Genomic DNA, 19,774 nt, shown 5'->3' on the forward strand with positions numbered 1-19,774 from the left:
AAATGCCTATTGTGTTAAATGAAAATTCGAAGAAATAAAAATTCTGTGAAGTGAATTTTCGGTTATATAAAAATTCTGTAATATAGAAAATTGTTTTGATGAAAATTCTGCAAAATATACGAATTTGAACAAATAAAAATTCATCTTAAAAATAATTATGACAAATGAAATTTCATAAAATGAAAATTCTAACTAATGATTTTTAGAATATAATCATGCGTCCCCTTTTTTTCGTATTAATCAGTTTTATTTCGGAATAAAATTAATTATTAATATCTATATAAAAAAAATTAATATTATAACAATTCTCTGTTTCAAAAATTATTAGGGGGAAAGCGTGTTCTTGAAATGTAATTTATTGTGACTTTCTAACCGCGCCGATGATATTTCCTGTGATGGGAAATATTCTCTTTTAGAGCGCGAGCGTTACTAAATCTTTTGAACAATTCTAATTTCAACCGCATGACTTTTCAAAAAAAAAAAAAAAAAAAGTTTTTATGAATAGAATGCGATAAATATTTTCCTTAAAAAGTTAAATGCTACGAAAGTTTCACTTACAAAAATGTTGTATTGGAAAATTTTGAAAGAGACTCTTGAAACAGTTTTATATTTGCTATTTCTTTAATAAAACAAAATATATATATTGTTTCGTAAATGTTGTTACAGAAATATTTTTCAGCTTATTTAAATTTAAAAAAATATTTGACTTGAAGTAAATGTAAAACAGAAAATTTTTCCACTTTTGCATTTGTTGTATTTTGAAATTTACTTATTATAATAAATTATAAATCTTTATTTATGTACTTTTCTGTCTTAACGGCATATATTTTCTATGCTTATAACATAGTTAAATTTTTTACACTGATAAAAATATTGTATGATTTACAATATATATTGTAATATTTGCGCAAAAGGCATAGTAACTTTTAATATAATTTTTATTGTAAAGTTTGCCTTCACTGAAAAAATTATATTCTTGATTTAAGAATTTCTTCTTAAATTGGCACCAAGAATATATTACTTATTGTAAGAATATTTCCCACTTAATTTAAGTGGGGGAATATTTTTTGGCGCCTATTTAAGAAAAAAATCCTTTAATCTATAGAATATAATTTTTTCAGTGTTGTGTTTTGACATACATATAATCTATATTGTAACTGTATGTTTACAATCTGCATTATAAAATTACAATTTGTATTTAAAATTTTTTATCTGCATTATAAACATTACAATCAGTATTGTGATCATTACAATCTGTATCGTAAAATTTTCAATCTATATGGTAACCATTATGGAGTGTATTGTAAAAGTTTCAATCTGTATTGTAACCATCACAGTCTGAATTGTACAACTTTCAATTTGTATTGTGATCATTACAATCTGTATTGTAAAATTTCTAATCTATATGGTTACCATTACGGTCTGTATTGTAACAATTAAAATCTATTATGTTTAATTTTCTTTCACTTAATTTCTATCCAAAATAACATTTGATTGACAATTTAACTCACCATCTTTTGGTGAAGAACACTTATTTACCAAAACTCGAGGACTCTCATTGTAATTTCTTTTGTTTAATAATTTTTTTCTATCTGACTTTTTATCATTATTATTACTATTATTATTATTAAATAAAAATGAAGTAGAATTCTTATTTTTTTAAAAATTAGTTAAAATTGGTTTAATAATATTTTGATAATGTCGTCGTTTTTTATCTGTTAATTTTAAATTTGCCTGTTGATCTTTTTTAAATCTTTCATCAACATTGTCTGACATATATGTCGATCCATTTTCCTCTTCATCGGAATATTTATTAATTTTCTCATCATCATTTTTTTCTGATTCTTGTAAAATTTGAACATTATCATTATCGTCATCGAATGTTGATTGCAATTTTGTAAAATCATTTTTATGCCCTTTTATTGTGTTTTTAATCCAATTTAAATTTTTTTCAATATTTACATATTGCCATGGTACCCAACTTTGAAGATCATCACATGTATAGGCAACTAATCCAATCTAGAATAAATTCAGAATTCATGAATATTTCTCATATACATATACATTATATCTGTCGAAATTTTTGTGGTGTCCAATTAAAAATTATTGAATTTTTATTTGGCAAAATTTTCATAAAAAATGCTTTTTTTACTCGGAAATATTCGAACTTAAATTTTCTTTTAAAATTATTATTATTATTATTACTATTTTTATTATTTTTATTACACAGGTCAACACTGATTTTGGTGCGGCAATTGTCAAAGCTGTTTATGATAGGTTTTTTCATGCTGAACACAAATCCGTAAACGAAAAGTTTCTATCAGCTCTAATTTTTGAGCAAAACGGGTTTAAAATTGACAAGAAATCGCGTTTTTGACAAACATTGAGTACCTCTGGCACTGAAACAAAAGGTCGTAGAACCTTCCATTTGGGCTTAAATTGAAGATAAAGGTTTTTACCACAATCCCGAAAAAGTACCTTTCACCATGACCTCAAAGTCATTTGTATTACATTTTTGAGTCGCAAAATTTAATTTTGGAAAAATTTGAGCGCGTACCTTTAGCAATGAAACAAAAAGGCCATAGTAGGGGAATAGTGTCAGGGTTGGACACTTGTCAGGGTTGGACACTTGGCTTTTTTTAAATAAGAACACTAGCGCCACCTGTGTGCGTACGTGACGAATCTTCTAGTAGTATAACCTAACTTTTTGTGGCATTACATTTTTGGAGAATCAAAAGTAGCGTCTCTTGTGACTTCGGTGCAATCGAAGAGACAAAAAAAGTTTTGTTTGACTTGTGAATAAACCTAAAAAATGTGTAAAAAAAGCAAGAATTCGGCAAGATAAGCTTATTGAATGTATTGTGAGGTACATAATTTAAGAAGAAAAAAAGTGAAAAATCCAATCGCGACACATGTCTAGTTATGGTTAGCACAATTCGAAAATGATGCTTCTAGTTAGGGTTGGACACTTTATACAGTTAGGGTTGGACACCCATATTAATTATGAATTTGACACAATTTATAAATAAATTTTATTTTATTGATATTTCAGTGCAAAATTGTGCCAAAGATATTAGAAAAATAATACTTAAATTGTATAAATTTTGTTCATCATTTCATTGAGTTATTTGGAACAATAAAGCGTTATTTTTGTAATTTGAGTTCATTCCTTTTTTAAACACATGAAGCTTTACAATTTGTAAACAATAAGTAAAGATAAACATGAAAAAATAAGAATAAAAAACATTACAAATGTTATTTTACGTTTTTACCAATAATGCGTTTCGATTTTCAAAAAGTGTCCAACCCTGACTGAAAAGTCCAACCCTGACTACATTTTTTTTTTTTTAAATGTTTATAACTTTTTTAATTTTGGACCAATCAATTTACGGTCCACAGCAAAAGTGTTCCTCTTTTGTAGATCTTTCCACCCATATACCACAATTGACTGAATTTATCTAAACAAAATATTTATAAACAAAAAACCAAAACTGTGTCCAACCCTGACACTATTCCCCTACCTTTTATTTGGGCTTAAACTAAAGTTTAAACTTTAGACTACAATTCCTAAAAATTATATTGATGCAACAATAACCACAAAAATTGTTGGTAACCATTGTTAAAATAGCTTCCTTTGTTGAAAGTAAACAATTTATTACCAATGACTTTGAGGTTAAGATGCTGGAAATTAATTTTCAGGGATTGTAGTCTAAAGTTAAAATTTTAGTTTAAGCCCAAAAAAAGGTTATTTCAAATTAAAAGATGTTTTTTTCATTTTGGCCTAAATTTGGCCATTTAGGCCAAAATGAAAAAAACATCTTTTAATTTGAAATATATTGGCTTTAACCTAAAAATTTTAAAAAAAAGGTTATATGATCTTTCATTTCATCGCTGGAGGTATACGCTCTCAAATTATTCCAAAATTAATTTTTGCAACTCAAAAATGGATTACAAATGACTTTGAGGTCATGGAGTAAGAAAGGTGATTCTTGGGGATTATATAGTTGAAACATTGAGCTTCAATTTAAGCCCAATTGGAAGGTTCTACGACCTTTTGTTTCAGTGCTAGAGGTACTTAAATTTTGTTAAAAACCTATTAGAAACAGCTTTGAAATTTGCTGCACCAAAAAATTTTTTAAATTTTGTTGGCGTGTGTTATATTTATAATTTATAGACTTAGGATTGGGGATTTAGATATTTAAAACTTTGAAACTTAGGGAATTAGGATTTAGAATTTAAAAGCTTAGGATTTTAAGACTGAGGAAATAAGGATTTAGATCTTATTGGTTTTAAGCCTTATATGCTTTAGAAATTAATGTCATAAAGACTTAGGATTTAGATAATAAGAATTTAGAAATTACTAGCTTAGGATTAAGGATTTAGATATTTAGAAGAATGAAACTTAGGAAATTAGGATTTAGAATTTGAAAGCTTATGCATAGAATTTAAGGATTTAGGAAATAAAAATTTATATCTTATAGGTGTTAAGACTTACATGATTAAGAATTTAATTAATTTAATTTAATAATTAGAATTTAGAATTTCCAGGCTTAGAATTGAGGATTTTGATTGTAGACATATTAGGACTTATAATTTAGGTCTTAAAAACATAAACATTTAGGATTTAGATAGTTAAAATTGAGAATTTTCAGATTTAGAAAATTAGGATTTAGACCTTAAAGACGTTAAGTTTTAGGATTTAAAAGCTTAGGATTTTAAGACATTGGAAATAAGAATTCAGATCTTACAGATATTGAAACTTATGATTTAGGATTTAATCAAGTAAAGATTTAATTTCCAGCATCTTAACCTCAAAGTCATTGGTAATAAATTGTTTACTTTCAACAAAGGAAGCTATTTTAACAATGGTTACCAAAAATTTTTGTGGTTATTGTTGCATCAATATAATTTTTAGGGATTGTAGTCTAAAGTTTAAATTTTAGTTTAAGCCAAAAAAAAGGTTATATGATCTTTCATTTCATCGCTGGAGGTACGCACTTAAATTATTCCAAAATTAATTTTTGCAACTCAAAAATGGATTACAAATGACTTTAAGGTCATGGTGTAAGAAAGTTGATTTTTGAGGATTATATAGTTGAAACATTGAGCTTCAATTTAAGCCCAATTGGAAGGTTCTACGACTTTTTGTTTCAGTGCTAGAGGTACTTAAATTTTGCCTCACCAAAAAAAAAATTTCTAATTTTATTGGCCTGTGTTATTATATTATAAATTACCAAAGTTTTGTTTATAATTATTGGTGTTCCAAGTGGTGGACAATGAATATATTTTGAACTTGGCTCTGAGAGTGTATTATTAAATAAATTTCTTGGACTTAGTGAGCCATCAATTTCTCGTAAAACATTATCCTTAACTATCTGCGCAATATTGTCCACAAAATTTTCACCAATTTCTCCTTCTTCCTTTGAATTTGGAAAAGTTTTATTCTTTTTTGCCTCGTCTATAACTGACAATACTCGTGACATGGCTTTTTCAGTAATTACTTTAATAAATTTCGAAATTGCTTTCGTTTGCTCTTCAGATAGACCATTATTTTTATTATTATTATTATTTGTATCAATATCAAAATTTCCTCTAAAAAATCCTCTCATTATCTCTTCAGTATTATTCATTGTGAGTTTATTTGAATTATGACTAAATTTTTCTCTAAATAATCCTCGCATTAATTCTTCTGTAATTTTTTCCATTAGTCCATTTTCTGAAAAAATGAAGTTTTCTTCTATGATTTATTTATTTTAGTTTTTTTAATGTTATTAAAATTTATTTTATCTATATAAAATAATAATAATAATTATTATTTTTTATTATTATTACTATTAATATTATTATTAATCTGAATTTTCAGTATGCAGAATTGTATTTAATAGAATTGATTTTAAATGAAATTAAAATTAATTAAGCCGAATTTTTCTATAACAGAAAATGTAAAATATAAAATAAAATAATAATGATATATAAAAATTCTGTAAATTAAAATAATCTCATTACCTGTTAAATTTGTTAGTTGTCTAATTGTTTTATTATCACTATTTTTTTTATCTGTAACATTAAGAAATGTAGCTATAAATCAAAATTCTCTCTCTAAATCTGAATTAGTAAAAATGTTTACTAATTTAAATTAGTGACTCACTTTTTGCTTTAGAATTAGTTAAATTTTACTAATTGTTAGTAAAAGTTACTAATAATTATAGTAAAATTTTACTAATTCATAAGTAAAAAATGAGTTACTAATTCAAATTAGTAAATATTTTTACTAATTTAGATTTAGAGAGCTGTTTTTATTTTTAAAAATCGAATTAAAAATTCTCTTACCGACAATTTCGGTATTTTTTGATGATTCATTATTAAGAAAAATTGGAGGTGGTGCAATTTTATTTTCTCTTTTAACTTTTTTCACAATTGAAATTCCCTTTTTTCTTCTCTCCGAATTATTTATTTCCACAATATCGTCATGCACTGCTCGTGGAATGTACTTGGCATCCATAAGCTGGATCTTGTGTCTATTCTATGGAAATTTTTGCAATTTATTTTAAATTTCGAAATATATTTTTTTATTTATTGAATATTTTTATTTTCTTAAATTTTTAAAAATTAAAAATCGACCACCATGAAGTTGGCGTCGATACTTAGCGCCGAAAATTGTTTTTCACAGGACTAAAAATGTCAAATTAATTTTTTTTATTATTTTCGGTCCAAATAATATCTTGAGAAATACTTTTCAAGGTATTATGTGAACCGAAAACCTTTTTAAAAATAATTTTTGACGCTGAGCGTCGACGTCAACTTCATGAAGATAAAAATCGTTTAATGTATAAATTTTACTTGCGAGAGACTAAATTTCACTTACAGTTGGTGTTTGTATGATTGTCAGTATTTTACAAGTATCTGAACAACACATATGAGAGACATCTTCATATCTAGCCGGAAATGTTGGAATGCTGAGAACTTCCGTTGGTATACTGAAAATTAAACCTTTTTCTGTAACCACTGATAAAACAATTTTTTTTTTCTATTTACAGTTATAATTTTAAAAAATCTAATTGAAACTAAAAGTACCAAATTGATACAAATTTTTACACCCAGTGAAAAGATATATATACTTGTCTCAGAGGTAAATAAATATTTATTTCAAATAAATTTTATTTGAATTAATTGAAAATTTTTATTTGCGCTAAATAAAATTTTATTTGTGTTAAATAAATTTATTTACTTTTTTTTATTTATTTTAACAAATAAAAATTTATTATAGTCTCTGTGATAAATAATATATTTATTTGCTTTAAATATATTTTATTTGCGTCTCTAATAAATGCACAGTGGGGTAGAAACACGAAAACATGCCGAAAACCATATAATATTCATTGCTTTATTTTAAAACTTAAAGTATTTTTGTTATGCCAACAAAAAACACTCAACTAAATTTTTTTTTGTGACTCAAATAAATAGTTTGATTGCTTTAAATACCAACGGAATTTTTTTGTTGGCCCAATCAAATTTTAGTTGCTCTGACTAAACATTTTTCTCAGTGATATATACATTGTAAAAACAATTAAATACACAGTTTCAGAAAAAATATTTTATTTATTTACATACTTAAAAAATCAAAATCAGATATACAGAATAATTTGATTTTAATTTTTTATTCACACAAAGTAAAAATCGAAATACATACAGTTTGATTTTAATCAATTTATCGCAAAACATTAAAAATCGAATAAGCTGCTTTTAAAATCTAAAAAAAAAGAATAGTTTTAATATGTGGTTTACGGTGAAGAAAAAAAAAATTTTTCTTTAATTTTTTAATACTAATTTAAACATACCACAACAAACGTGTGTAACGAAAGTGTTACAAATGGTCCGCCTACAATTTTCATTGGTTTTGATGCTCGTATCATCATAACAAACAATGACTTTCTTGAACTTTTACTGAACATATTCCAATTTAAATTATAATAGGAATTTACAATTTGCGTGCTCTATAAATAAAAGTAAATCATTTTTATTATTTTTATTTTATTTATTTATACAAGGACGGATTTATATGCATGCAAAATAAGTAGGGGAATAGTGTCAGGGTTGGACACTTGGTTTTTTTTAAATAAGAACACTAGCGCCACCTGTGTGCGTACGTGACGAATCTTCTAGTAGTGTAACCTAACTTTTTGTGGCATTACATTTTTGGAGAATCAAAAGTAGCGTCTCCTGTGACTTCGGTGCAATCGAAGAGACAAAAAAAGTTTTGTTTGACTTGTGAATAAACCTAAAAAAATGTGTAAAAAAAGCAAGAATTCGGCAAGATAAGCTTATTGAATGTATTGTGGGGTACATAATTTAAGAAGAAAAAAAGTGAAAACTCGAATCGCGACACATGTCTAGTTATGGTTAGCACAATTCGAAAATGATGCTTCTAGTTAGGGTTGGACACCCATATTAATTATATGAATTTGACACAATTTATAAATAAATATACAAATAAATTTTATTTTATTGATATTTCAGTGCAAAATTGTGCCAAAGATATTAGAAAAATAATACTTAAATTGTATAAATTTTGTTCATCATTTCATTGAGTTATTTGGAACAATAAAGCGTTATTTTTTGTAATTTGAGTTCATTCCTTTTTTAAACCCATGAAGCTTTACAATTTGTAAACAATAAGTAAAGATAAACATGAAAAAATAAGAATAAAAAACATTACAAATGTTATTTTACGTTTTTACCAATAATGCGTTTCGATTTTCAAAAAGTGTCCAACCCTGACTGAAAAGTCCAACCCTGACTAGATTTTTTTTTTTTTAAATGTTTATAACTTTTTTAATTTTGGACCAATCAATTTACGGTCCACAGCAAAAGTGTTCCTCTTTTGTAGATCTTTCCACCCATATACCACAATTGACTGAATTTATCTAAACAAAATATTTATAAACAAAAAACCAAAACTGTGTCCAACCCTGACACTATTCCCCTAACTGCTTAGGACCCCGGCTTGACAGGGGCCCCCAAATTTTTGTAAGGCTAAATCGTTTTTTCACATTTTTAATTGCAATGATGTTACACACTCACTTCAATAATTTATTTCAAAATAAGTAAACAAAAACATTATTTTTTTCAATATAATTAAAATTGTTTAGATTTTTCTATACAGACTTCTGGTTCTCGATTAATCCCAATGCAATTTGTATTTTTCTTCTTTTTATAATCTCATTTTTCCTCATAATTCAGCAAAAAGAACATTAGCATATAATGCCATCTATATTGGTAGAGAATAACTATTTCAAAGCTTACGCACCAAGATAGCTCAGTCCTGCCTTGACTGTGTTAATCAGCGGACATTTTATAATAAATAAATTATTGATAATTATTTGAACCATAAAAATAATAAAAAATTTCCAAGTGTTGTGATTGTCAACTTAACCTTAAATCTTATGTGATAAATATAAATAAAGGTTAGTGTATTTCATTTTATTTCGAAATAAATTTTTTCTTATTTAATTGCTCGCAATTTATAAGTTTTCGCTTCTCTCTTTCTTAAAATTCATAATAAAAGTATTTTTAATATCTGCATATTCAGTGCAGTGAATAGATTAATTAATAAACTTGTCAATAAGAGCATGCCAGCCATGACAGTTATACTTTGATACCAATTCAGGTATCAAAAAATGATCCCATATTCTGGATCATTTCTTGAAAATGATTCAAATATTTGGATCAATTTGATACCTTATATCGAATCAAAACGTTGCATTCCAAAATGATACCATCAAGTTTACAGTGATTCTGATGCGCCATGTTGATTTTCTGATAGCAGCTGATCAACATAGTCAAGGCAGGGCTGAGCTATCTTGTTGCGTAAGCTTTGAAATAGTTATTCTTTACCAAATGTAGATGGCATTATATGCTAATGTTCTCTTTGCTGAATTATCAGGAGAAATGAAATTATAAAAAGAAGAAAAATAGAAATTGCATTGCGGTTAATCGAAAACCAGAAGTCTGTATAGAAAAATCCAAACAAGTTTAATTATATTGCAGGGTGTCTAACGGTCAGGGAAACGTCATGGAATTTTAGTTGGTCAGGGAAATGTCAGGGAAAAGTCAGGGAATTTTAGAAAATTTCATTCAAAGTCAGGGAAATTTCTGTAAATTTCTACAAAAATTAAAATTTTTTGTGAATTTAAAAATTTTTTAATCTAAAAAAACTTGAATGGTTTTTAGTACCATTTGTTACTACCATTAGAAATAAATTTATTGTTAAATATGTCAGTAACCAAATTTTTGTCCAAAGAAAGCAGAAATGAGGTTATTATAAAAAGTCAGGGAGGAATCATGGAAAAGTCAGGGAATATTTTTCTCAATTCTTGTTAGACACCCTGATATTGAAAAAAATAATGTTTTTGTTTACTTATATTTTGAAAGAAATTATTATTGAAGTGAGTGTGTGACATCATTGCAATTAAAAATTTGAAAAAAAAATTTAGCCTTACAAAAATTTGGGGGCCCCTGTCAAACCGTGGTCCTAAGCAGTTGCTTATTTTGCTTATCATGCATATATGTATAAATTTGGCCCTGCTGTAAATAAGTAAAATATTTATTTTTATTTTTTGTACCTTATCAATTAGTTTCTCTCCATTGTAACAAAACATAAAGATTTCAGCAATAAAATTGAACAAATAAACGCACACATACCAAAAGTGTTTTGTAAATAGTTCCACTTTTGTAAAATGAAAAATTATTATACCCAAGCTACAAATTGATATAAAAAATTGAACAAAAACTATTAAATTAAATGTTTTATTGAAATTGTGGACCATTCTGTGAAAAATTGATAAATATTATAAATTATATAATATAATTTTTTATATTGTCTTAATTAATATTTTGTTTTGATACTTACTTGATAAAATGCAAATGAAACTGTAACCAATCCTCTATAATATATAATTCATATTGACTTTTTTCTAATTTAAAATTGTTATTTATTTCTCGTGGTAAAATAAATAAACGGTGATGGAATACTTCTAATTCTGAACAAATTTTGTCAATAAAATGATTTATGTAAATGTCACATTCACAAATAATAACTGATGCAAAAAAAGAAGCCATCACTTGATATAAGTAAATAAATCGATAGTATATTGTACTTTCAAAATTAAGAGGGATCCACACATTTGGAAATGGTAATGCCATTTTATCAGAACTCATTAAAGGTATGAGATATAAATACAGAATGCTAAGATAACATCCAATTCTAAGTGCATTAAATTTCTTTCTGTTAATCAAATATTAAAAACTAATTTATTAAATATTAAGAATTTATTAATTAATTTATAATATTGATATATAACCTGTTAAAATCCTCAGATTCTTTTAATATTAAATTTTCCTTTTCATTTCGTGGTAGACAAATGTTTTCTAACAACATTTTGTGAACAGAAATAATTTCATCTTGTCTGAATTTAAATTGTTGCATTTTTATAATTCCTAGAACAATAGTGATGAATTCTAATAAACCATGTGTAAAAGAATTCACGTCTTTGGAGAATTTAAAAATGTAGATCAATATATAGACTGCAAATGATATTAATAATTTTAATATAAAATAACTGTAAATTGTATAAAATTGTCCCAAAAATTTTGAATTTATTGATTTCGGTCGCCAAACACCAGCTAAACTAAGATAAACAATTTCATCATTATTCACTTTCATTTTTAATGATGATTTTTGTAAATATGAATTTTATTTTACTAGTATAAATTAGAAATTTCACTTCAATTTTCAAAAGAGAAAATTGATATTTCACAAATCGTTACATATAGGAGCGAGACTTCAAACCCGACTAAATATGTTTATATCCCCCACAGCTAGGAACAATGATATACTTAAATTAACTTATAAACATTAAGCAAATATTTATTTTCTAGTTATTAGAACTATATCATAAGGTATCGTTCACAAACTACGTCACACTTCAAGAGGGGAGGGGGGGGGTCAAGTAATTTGTGACGTGGGGGAGGGGGATTAAAAAATGGAATAAAATAGCATGATGTAGTTTGTGAACGACCTCTAAGTTATTAGAATTGTTTTAGTTCTATTTATTTAGTTATTTAAACATATAATTAAACGATTATATTCTCATTTATACTGGTTTATCCCGTTTACTGAAATAAATAAATAAATAATTAAAGGAACATTAAAAACATTTTATATGGGGAGAATATAAATACCAAATTCATTTCAAATCAGGCAGGCTGAAACGTCGTTTATCTAAAATTTAGGGGAAAAAAACTTTAAATTGTTATAACTTTTAAAGTAATTTAGATGTCTTATTTTTTCTTTTTGCATTTGAAAGAACTTTTTTTTTTACTTTCAATATCCGTTGGAAAAATTCAAAAATGTTCAAAAATAACAAAATGGCGGCCATTTTAATAGCGGTAGCTAAATCTTTAACCGGTCGGTCGGTAATATAGAAAGCTATAAAATTTTTTATTTCCAACTTTAAAAAAAAAAGTGTTGCATCTAAACTAGATCGAAAGTAATCGAATAACATAAATTTTATTTTAGGGTTTTCGGTACGTTTTCAGATTTCTGTTCCATTGTGAAACGCCAACAAAATATTTCTCTCGGTGGTATTAACAATTTGAGAATTTTTTTGGTAGATATCAATTTGATACTTATAAATTAATTGTTTTTCTTTAATGGACAAGAAAAATGTGTAATTTTTTATTGATTAAATTAAAAAATGATAATAATGCTATTTTATACTCGCATGCAATTGTAATAATGGCAAGATTACGAAGAGCATAATCCATTGATTCGGCAATATTTTTATATTCCGGATGCATCTCATATTTTTTTACTTTAATAACATAAGCCTGGTTGGACACGGCTCCAATTAAAACTGATAGATTCGCTTCAATGTGATGTCTAAAAAGAAAAAAAAATGCTATATTACAAGAATTGTTCAATTTTTTTTTTTCATCATTTTTGTTTTGATATTAATAGAAAAATTTGTATTGGTGATATTTTTACAATTTAAAAAAAAATATTTATTGTTTCGAAGGAAATTTTTCCAAAATATAAAAAAAAATTGTAAAAAATTAAAAAAAAAATAAATAAAATTGAGAAAAATGCGTTGCGGCTATCGATCAGGAGTGGGGGTAGAGTGACGTGATTGGTCCTTTAGTATTTCTTCACTTTTCGACTGTTGCGCGCGCACTTTTCTCCATGAAAACATTTAAAAAATGTTAAACTGTATCAAAATTATTTTACATAATTTCTCTTTACCCAGTTTTTTATGTAAAAAATTCTAATTTAACCGAATATTAATTTAGCAAAATTCTCATTCAAAAAAATTTTAAACGATTTGAATTTTTAATTACCCGGAATTTCTAATTCACCGAATTTTTATTTGTCCGAAACTACAAATGAACAGTAAACAAAAATGATTTCGGTGCGAATTTAAAAATTGACCAATCACAATTTTTTTTTTTTTTTTTTTTGATAATTTCTGATTCGTCGAATTTTAAATATCGCGGGGAATTATTTTTGTAGGTTATGTTTATTCGGTCATTTATAGTTTTCGGTGAAAGGTAAATTCTCCGTTTTAATAGAATTCAATAAATTGGAAATTTTGGCATTTAAAAATTGGAAAAATGAATTCACTTACTCAAAAATATCCGCATATTGAATACAGGATGCTGTTGTTAATATAAATTTTTTCGTTAAAATAACTCCGCTGCACATGAAGTAACGTGTATTTCTAAAAATGTACAAAAAGAAGGCATGAATTTGTTGAAAATTTCTACAGTGTCGAAATTAATAACCTCGAAATTCTGTTTTCGAATTTTATATAAATTAAAATATATATTAAATTAAATTTTCGTATTTAAAAATTTTTATTTAACTGAACTATTTTTATATGTAATTTATAATTTTCTATTTCTAATTCCAGATAAATTTCAAGTAAAATTGTTTTTGACAAAACTAATAATGACATTTATTTTTCCTTTGTTTCAGGTGAGTTATATTCTTCAGTACAATTACTTTTGAGAAACATATTTGTGAGTAAATATTCCGTAAAAAATTATATTATATGTTTTTAAAAATATGAAATTTTGAAAATCGTAATAATTCATTTGGAAAAATATTTTTTCCTTTACTTTTTGAACAATTTTTCAAAAAAAAAAAAAAAAAAAATTTAGGTCTTTTTTCAAGAAATTAACTATGGTACAAAAATCGCAATTTTTTTTCTTCTATGCTAAACCAAATTTCTAATCTTTATAGAAAAATATTTTAAACTTTTTTTAAATTTTAAGTTGTTTGAATTTTTATTTGTACGAATTTTTAATTGATAGAAATTTGAAGACGCCGAATTTTCATTTGTCCGAAATTACAAACAACACGGATCGATTTTAGCGCAATTTTTAAAATTGCCCAATCTCGTTTTTCTTGATAATTTCTGATTCGTTGTATTTTAAAAATCGCGCCAATTTTTTTTTCTAGGTTATGTTTCTTCGGTCATTTGCATTTTAAAAATCAACTCACGTAAAAATCGATTGAATAAAAATTCTGTTAAATTAAAATTCTTTTAAATAAAAAAATCATCTAAAGAAAATGACTGTAAAATAAAAATTCTGCCAAACAAAAATTCGGTGGCTAAAAATTTTGTTATATGTAAAAATTACGAAGCTGAAGTAAGCAATGTTTATGATAAACGATTTTTAAAGAAATAATTTTTTATTTGGAAAAATTCTATAATTTTTTGCCTAAAAAATATTTTTTTATAATTTATTGATTAATGAAAACAACAAGAAATATTTTTTAAGCAAAAAATTATAGAATTTTTCATTTAAAAAAATTATTTCTTTAAAAATCGTTTATCATAAACGTTATGCGTACTTCACAGCTTCGTTAAAAATTCGTATAAAAAGAAAATTTTAATTCAAAAATTGAAAATTTGTTTAAAAAATAATTATTTTTGTACTTTAAAATAAAAATTCTATTTAATGATTATTATGATTAATTTTACAAATTAAAAACTTGTACCATAATAGCCCCTTGTGTATATATATACCAAAATAGCCCCGTTTGACGGTATTTTACAAAAAGCGAAATTTATATTTTTGATTATTTCTCTGAAAATTTAAATTTTCGAACAAAAAGAAAGTAAAAATACCCTTATGAGAAATGGAAAAAAATATAAATGAAAATTATTTTTCTCATTATGACGGTTTTAACTTTTTTTTAAAAAAATATTACTTACGTGATTTTATTGGCAGAATTTCCACACTGTGGTATCTCTTCATCGCGAATAATGAATGCATGCAAATTGAGAATGTCATCGTAACCATGAAATTCTCTTTGTATCCATAATTCTTGTGCTTGCCTCTTTGCTCTTGTTTTAAAGTGAAGTGATTTGACCTTCCAATGATTTTTTTGATCTGAATTTGTTGAAACAAAAGACAATGTATTTTTCTTTCGTTCATTCATGACAGTAATTTCTTCTTGGTATTCTTCTTTTTTTTCTTCTTCTTCTTCTTCTTCATCATCATCATCTTCTTCTTTTGCCTCAAGTTCATTGGCACTAACGGTGCGCAATTTCTTACTCTTCCGGTCGGATTTTTCCGCCTTATTCAAGATTGACGCCTTGCGTTTCATCCAAAGTGACTGTATATTTAAAAAAAAAAAAAAATTCAAATCACGCTTAGAATTAAAAAATTTCTCTGAATACGCATGATCAGATATTTATACATGAACAAATTTTCATAAGAATTATATACTTGTCGGTATTGATGATTGAGAGGTGTCATTATTGTGGAAATATTTAAATATCCATGTCTGTCATCTTCTTGAATTGCTTTTGGCTCTAAATCTTGAAAATTCTGGAGAATTTGAAATTTTTGCATTATGTATGAATAATTTGGATTTAAAAATAGGGAATTAAAATTTTTTTTATGTTTTGTAAGAAAAAAAATAATTGAATTTATTTTCTATGTAAAATTCGATTTTTTTTTTAAAAGAATTTTATCAGCTATTGAATTTTAGGAACTTTAGACTTAGGATTTCAATTTCACAGGATTTGGGATTTAGAGCCTCAGTACTTAAAGATTTAGAAAATTATAATTAATTAGTATTTCGAATTTGAGGACATAAAAACTTAGGATTTAGATACTTAGAACTTAGAAATTACTTGTTTAGAATTAAGAATTCAGATTTTAGATATGTTAAGACTAATAATAATCTTGAATTTAACAATGTAAACACTTAGGGTTTATTTAGTTAGGTTTTTTTTTTATTTTTATTCAATAACACTGATTTTGGTGCGGCAATTGTCAAAGCTGTTTATGATAGGTTTTTTCATGCTGAAATTGAAGATAAAGGTTTTTACCACAATCCCCAAAAAGCACCTTTCACCATGACCTAAAAGTCATTTGTATTACATTTTTGAGTCGCAAAATTTAATTTTGGAAAAATTTGAACGCGTACCTTTAGCAATGAAACAAAAAGGCCATAGTACCTTTTATTTGGGCTTAAACTAAAGTTTAAACTTTAGACTACAATCCCTAAAAATTATATTGATGCAACACTTACCTCAAAATTGTTGGTAACCATTGTTAAAATAGCTTCCTTTGTTGAAAGTAAACAATTTATTACCAATGACTTTGAGGTTAAGGTGCTGGAAATTAACTTTTAGGGATTGTAGTCTAAAGTTTAAATTTTAGTTTAAGCCAAAAAAAAGGTTATATGATCTTTCATTTCATCGCTGGAGGTATACGCTCTCAAATTATTACAAAATTAATTTTTGCAACTCAAAAATGGATTACAAATGACTTTGAGGTCATGGTGTAAGAAAGGTGATTCTTGGGGATTATATAGTTGAAACATTGAGCTTCAATTTAAGCCCAAGTGGAAGGTTCTACGACCTTTTGTTTTAGTGCTAGAGGTACTTAAATTTTGTCAAAAACCTATTAGAAACAGCTTTGAAATTTGCTGCACCAAAAATTTTTTTAATTTTGTTGGCGTGTGTTATATTTATAATTTATAGACTTAGGATTGGGGATTTAGATATTTAAAACTTTGAAACTTAGGGAATTAGGATTTAGAATTTAAAAGCTTAGGATTTTAAGACTGAGGAAATAAGGATTTAGATCTTATTGGTTTTAAGCCTTATATGCTTTAGAAATTAATGACATAAAGACTTAGGATTTAGATAATAAGAATTTAGAAATTACTGGCTTAGGATTAAGGATTTAGATATTTAGAAGAATGAAACTTAGGAAATTAGGATTTAGAATTTGAAAGCTTATGCATAGAATTTAAGGATTTAGGAAATAAAAATTTATATCTTATAGGTGTTAAGACTTACATGATTAAGAATTTAATTTAATAATTAGAATTTAGAATTTCCAGGCTTAGAATTGAGGATTTTGATTGTAGACATATTAGGACTTATAATTTAGATCTTAAAAACATAAACATTTAGGATTTAGATAGTTAAAATTGAGAATTTGCAGATTTAGGAAAGTAGGATTTAGACCTTAAAGACGTTAAGTTTTAGGATTTAAAAGCTTAGGATTTTAAGACATTGAAAATAAGAATTCAGATCTTACAGATATTAAAACTTATGATTTAGGATTTAATCAAGTAAAGACTTATGATTTAGATAGTTAGAATTGACTAGTTAAGGATTAAGGATTTAGATTCTAGATATGTTGAGACTAATAATCATTTAGGATTTAACAATATACACATTTAGGATTTAGTTAGTTATGTTTTATAATTTATAAATTATAGGATTGATGATTTAGGGACTTTAAAGTTTACGACTAAGGGAATTAGGATTTAGACCTAAGGATGTTTAGTTTTAGGATTTAGAATTTAAAATCTTAGAATTTTAAGATTTAGGAAATAGTGATTTAGATCTTATAGGTGTTAATACTTATATGAATTATAATTTAAGGATATAAAAACTTAGGATTTCAGTAATTAGAATTTAGAATTTCCAGGCTTAGGATTAAGGATTTAGATCTTAGACATCCTGTGACTTATAATTAAGAAACTTAACAACGTATAGACTGGGAATTTTAAATTTATAGAATATTAATTTTAAATTTAAGGGTAGAAATTTATATATTTTTATATACACAGGATTTAGAATGTATAGAGTTAACTTTTAGGATTAAGATACTCAGAACTTTAAGTTTCAAGGAATTTTTATTTACACTTAAGATTTAAAACTTAAGGATTTAGATACTACAAATTTAGAATTTAAAGGTTTAGGAGTTAGATACGTAGAAAATTAGGATTTAAACTAAAGATATTAAGACTTAGAACTTAGAAATTTTCGGCTAAGATAATTAATTGTAGTTTAGTGCAATTTTATTGAATTGAAGTGAAGTATAAATAAATATTTCTTATAATAATAATAATTGTAAATGACAAAAAATAATTTTACCTCTGAAAAATTATTTTGCACAAATCGATGATTCTTCTTTATCCCATTGGCTAGTTTATCTGAAACGAAATAATTTTGAATATTTTTGAAAGAAATTCCTCCAAACATAATTCACGTTAATCAACCTTTTAAAATCATTATCATGCAGTTTATTACCATGATTGTCAGCTTTCTCCGACAGACTGGAACGCATCACTAGTAACAGTAAAAGTATTAACAGTTTTAGACCCATGACGATATCGTTTTTTTTTTTTTTTTTTTTATTTTTTGTTATCCCGTAACTTCATTGGAAGAATAGAAGTTGGTAATTTATCTTTAACAAGTTGGGAAAAATACTGAAAAGCCTATTATATAGTTGATGCTTGTTTAAACCAGCATAAAACATTGTTTCTTGCTGTATATTTTTTTTCCATCAATAGGCATAGTATTTTTCATTGTAATTTTGTTGTTGTTATTATTGTTGACAAGAAATGCTCGTGTGCCACCCTCGAGATATAAAACGACTTTTAATCAATGGTCATTAAAATGTTACAAGTTTGATTCCTTTGGTGTATTAGGAGATATTTACATTTCACTAATGTGTGTGTGTGTGTGTGGTGAAATGATCGTCAATACTTGATAAAGTTAGTGGAAAAGAGCTTTTAACAAACCCGATTAGATGATTGAATTCTTAATATTAAAGAACAGTGCACCGCAGATTTATATATACAGATGTGGATATAAATGTGTGTGTGTGTGTGTAGTTATCAAATGAATGCAAGGCGTGTTTCATTAGCTGGGAACTTTTCTGTAACCTTCATAAGAAATCGTGATTATTTTTTTTTTTTTTTTTACAAATTATCAATAATTTATAGGAAAATATGCAAATCTCAATCAATGTAATGTTATAGTAAATCACGGTTTTTTAATTATAATTGTATCAAATAAACTTACACATAAAAGAGATTTTATAAACAAATGAGAAATTCGGGACGCATGATTGTTCCATAATGTGAATTATTTAGAATTTTCATTTTATAAAATTTTTATTAAATTTTACTTTTTTGGAATTAATGTTTAATTGCATTTAAATTAACCATAATTTATACTTAACAGAATTTCTAGGTAATCAAATTTTTATTATATAATTTTTATGGGTTAATCATGCGCCCCATTTATTCAGCTCCTTGAGACTTTTATTTGAAATTGTATTTTTTGAAATGTAGCGGTAAAAAAGATTGAAATTACCTACAAAAAAATTAATTTTTTGTACTTAGGAAAAAATTTTCTGAAACGTAAATGAAAATTCGCTTTCAGTGCAAGAA

General features: G+C 25.7%; 2 protein-coding genes across 3 annotated transcripts in view; one reads left to right on the forward strand and one right to left on the reverse strand.

Annotated features, from left to right (window-relative positions):
* The window catches only part of LOC127281608 (focal adhesion kinase 1), a 139,817-nt gene that overhangs the window by 62,005 nt on the left and 58,038 nt on the right, over positions 1-19,774 (forward strand). The gene's annotated exons all lie outside the window — the stretch shown is intronic.
* On the reverse strand, positions 874-19,084 carry LOC127281611 (uncharacterized). Its single transcript, XM_051305397.1, has 11 exons — positions 18,627-19,084; positions 18,471-18,529; positions 15,796-15,897; positions 15,279-15,682; positions 13,683-13,775; positions 12,779-12,940; positions 6,866-6,977; positions 6,331-6,523; positions 6,007-6,057; positions 5,235-5,716; positions 874-2,019 (listed from the first exon to the last, which is right to left on the reverse strand). Exons 1-11 carry the CDS (start codon positions 18,700-18,702, stop codon positions 1,660-1,662), a joined length of 2,094 nt encoding a protein of 697 aa, XP_051161354.1. The 5' UTR covers positions 18,703-19,084; the 3' UTR covers positions 874-1,659.

Source organism: Leptopilina boulardi, unplaced genomic scaffold, assembly GCF_019393585.1.
Source record: "Leptopilina boulardi isolate dan_hultmark-lab unplaced genomic scaffold, ZJU_Lbou_2.1 LbouV2_273, whole genome shotgun sequence".
Lineage (NCBI taxonomy): Eukaryota > Metazoa > Arthropoda > Insecta > Hymenoptera > Figitidae > Leptopilina > Leptopilina boulardi.